The sequence below is a fragment of the Limulus polyphemus genome, unplaced genomic scaffold, assembly GCF_000517525.1.
Source record: "Limulus polyphemus unplaced genomic scaffold, Limulus_polyphemus-2.1.2 Scaffold11008, whole genome shotgun sequence".
Classification (NCBI taxonomy): domain Eukaryota; kingdom Metazoa; phylum Arthropoda; class Merostomata; order Xiphosura; family Limulidae; genus Limulus; species Limulus polyphemus.
Genome location: NW_013676618.1, coordinates 11,868 through 15,585, shown reverse-complemented (window position 1 = coordinate 15,585; position 3,718 = coordinate 11,868). Strand labels below are relative to the sequence as shown.

Below are 3,718 nucleotides of genomic sequence, written 5' to 3'. Positions count from 1 at the left end.
ATATAATATGGTGTGAACCAGTACATTAATAAGAGAAAAATACTAACATGACAGAAAGATGCTAAGTATTGATATAATATGGTGTGAGCCAGTACATTAATAAGAGAAAAATACTAACATGACAGAAAGATGTAAAGTATTGATATAATATGGTGTGAGCCAGTACATTAATAAGAGAAAATACTAACATGACAGAAAGATGCACAATATTGATATAATATGGTGTGAGCCAGTACATTAATTAGAGAATAATACTAACATGACAGAAAAATGTGAAGTATTGATATAATATGGTGTGAGCCAGTACATTAATTAGAGAATAATACTAACATGACAGAAAAATGTGAAGTATTGATATAATATGGTGTGAGCCAGTACATTAATTAGAGAATAATACTAACATGACAGAAAGATGTGAAGTATTGATATAATATGGTGTGAGCCAGTACATTAATTAGAGAAAAATACTAACATGACAGAAAGATGCACAATATTGATATAATATGGTGTGAGCCAGTACATTAATAAGGGAAGAACATTGGTACCACTTGTAATAACTGCTATTTAGAATTTCATAAGGAAAACAAAAATTCAACAAACTCACACTAAAGAAAAGAGAACTTCTCGGCACAGTATGAAATAAAAAGTAGAGTAAAGAGAAGGCTATACTGTTTTATCAAATAATGAACTCAGGAAATGGTATGTTATCAAATAGAGAAATGTTCATTACATAATACAGACTTTGTTTATCATCTAAATTTATCAGATTTAAGGTATATGATTTCATCAAGTCAAAATTCTGAAAATATCTTCTGTCAGTGTGAAATCAGATTAATGTTAGGATCAATTGAAAATAAATATTCCTTACTGTTTGATGGTAAACAAAAAGAAAAAATAATTTCAGACATTTATTTGCTTTTACTTAGATATTAATGATTTGAATGAAGAAATATATACCAGTATAACAAACAGTTGAATGGTGAGAATCCCTCATGTTAGATATTAATGAACAATTTCAAAGAACAGTACAGTGACAATAAACCCTCATGTTAGGTATTAATGATCTGCATGTAGTGCAAGAATCAACTGTTGATTAGATACCCTCATGAACAGATTATGTATTTCCAATAACAGCATGATAAAATAAAATAAGCAGAACACTAATCTGTAATCTGAAATATCTATAAACTACTTTCATATCTAGCAAGCAATACAAGTAGAGGTAATTTTGAGAAGTTAAGACATTTCTTATTAAAAATTAGAGAGACTAAAAAAATATGAGAAGGAGGAGGAAGATCTAATAAATATGATGATTTATCTTTTGTTTTCTAGAAACAACAACTGATATTTCTTAAGTTTACTGTGTCATTCAAAATATTCTAGTTATCTCTCTTTACCTGAAAGGTTTTATTTGTTAATCTAAAAAACAAAAAAGAATAATAACATACCTGAGATACACGTGATGCATCATGAATATAATTTGTTGATGTTGAAGACATCTGTTCTACATGAGTATTGGCTATATCTAAGGTATTCTGTTGCAACAGGATGTCTCCCAGCTTTGTGATCTGGGGATTAAGCAGACCCAGTTGGACCAAATTCTGGGTAAACTGTTCATGGTTGACAAACTCATTTAGGTGGTTTAGAGCCGTCTGAAGTGTAGAGCGATAAGACATAACATTACTGAGTAACCAAGCCTGAAACAGAAGAACAATAACAAACAATTAAACAAATGAAACTTCAAACTGAACAACTGAGAAGCATATAGAAATCAATGCTAATATTTCATTTGTTATTAATATGGGTTTAAATTTCTTGTTAGTTTGCTACACAAGATTGACTTTATCTTAGAAGTTAATTTTAGTTCTGATCCTTGTTGTAGATTACCTTGGATCAGAAATTATGAAGGTTAACATTTTCTTAAATCGAAAACATTTCAAACAATACTTACCTTCTCTCACACTTATAGCTATTACTCGACTGCCAGGGTTTCTTCCTTTGCTCATCTAAGCTTTAATCTGATTTTTTTCTTGCTTGCTCCAGTCTTTTATACCACACTTAATTACCTTTGGTGATATTTGTCTGGTGATACTCTTCACCTACATCAATGCACCCTCTATCCTGATACTGTATATAAGTAACTCATTCATATAATGTTGTCAGTTTTTTGAGACTAATTGAATTCACAGTCTTGAACACCGGCTCTTAGTGGGAAGGAAGGGCAGGAGAGTAGAGTGTGAGTACGTATGTTTTGGAAGTTAGCATTTTTTTAAATTGAAAATGTATTCCAATAATACTTACCTCAGCACACACTACAGCTATAATCCCACATTGATAAGGTGGATAGGCTAGTGAAGGCATTATCCATACAAAAAGCATCTGCATAAATCATGGGTGTGTTAATAAAAGATTGGCAACTTAGTGGGAGAACCACATTACATCCAGAAGAAGTATACTCTTCACCTGGTACTTAATTTATGTACTGAGGGTGGAACTTTATGTGATTTATCATCACTATTGCCCAGACCCCAACCAGATAGCTGAGGTTCCACTCCTCGAGGTTGGAATTATAGAGCCATGACCCATAAACCCCATGTTGGTGACTAGAGCAATTGGATTGCAATATATATATATATGTGAGTGGATCCCAACCTGTAGCTACAGAGTGATGTGTTCTGAACCACTGGAATCACGATAAGAAGGTAAGCAGCGATGAAATGGACAAACCTTCTCCTCAACCAGAAGAAGTCTGAAAGGCAACACCCCAGGCTCGGAATGACAGGATTATGTATGCCTTACTCAACAAAAGAAACAGAACTCATCTGGTCTGGAATTATGAACATTCATCATCACTCCCCAACCAAGTGGGCAAGGAGCCTTCCACTTGCCCCTGGAATTATGGGGAGGACATGGAACAACTGTGTTCAACCAAGGACTCAGCATGGGACCACTCGGCATGAACAATGTTGATCATAAAAAGGGCCATGCACACCCCAACTGGATAGCAGAGCATAAAATCTGAATTGGTATTAAAAGTAACTTCTCATGTAGGCTGGTGCCACTGTTACTGAGATATGGGGAAAAAACATCCAGGAACCCAGGAAGGAGGGCTCCCAACTTTGCCAAGAGTGGAGGAATTCACTTGAACATACTGGAGGAAAAGTCTTAGCCCACCACTCCAGTGACTGGAAACTTGGTGTGGTAAGGACCCCCTAGCTCCACCAGTAGAATCTGGGGGGTAATGCACATTTGGGAATCATGAGGAACAGCACTCTGCAAACAATGCAATAGGTGAACCAAGTTCCCTAAATTTTTAAACACAAACCAAGCCCAATTTAATCAATCCAATGATATCCCCTTATGCCTAACTCATGATAGTCCATGAGTGGCAGTTGAGCATAGTACAGTAATACCACCTGGTCTGGCTCTAGGTGGTCTTATGGAACACCTCATTTCTACATAAGGTGTAACTCGATGAGATGACCTGCAGCAGGAGCTTAAGATCTCTGTCAAGCGTGAATCAGAAACACGGTGGAGTGCAAGATAAAAAGCAGTAAAAGTTGTATATGAAAAACTGGATGAATTGCTAGGACTGTTAGAGCAATTAAGTGAAACCAAATGTGGTGCTCATAATATTCTGCAACACAAGCTTACATTTGATTTTCTTGTACTTCAGGACCCATGAATTTTAGAATGAATTTTAGAGAAGCAGCTGCTG

The 3,718-nt window shown here is 35.2% G+C and overlaps 1 protein-coding gene across 1 annotated transcript in view; it reads right to left on the bottom strand.

The window, feature by feature from the left end:
• Nucleotides 1-1,397: 1,397 nt before the first annotated feature.
• The window catches only part of LOC111083746, a gene marked incomplete at both ends in the record, with an annotated part of 12,584 nt that continues 10,263 nt past the window's right edge, over nucleotides 1,398-3,718 (bottom strand). Inside the window, one exon of the mRNA XM_022380417.1 lies at nucleotides 1,398-1,697. Within this exon, the coding sequence (XP_022236125.1) occupies nucleotides 1,398-1,697 (300 nt within the window). The remainder of the gene's footprint in view (nucleotides 1,698-3,718) is intronic.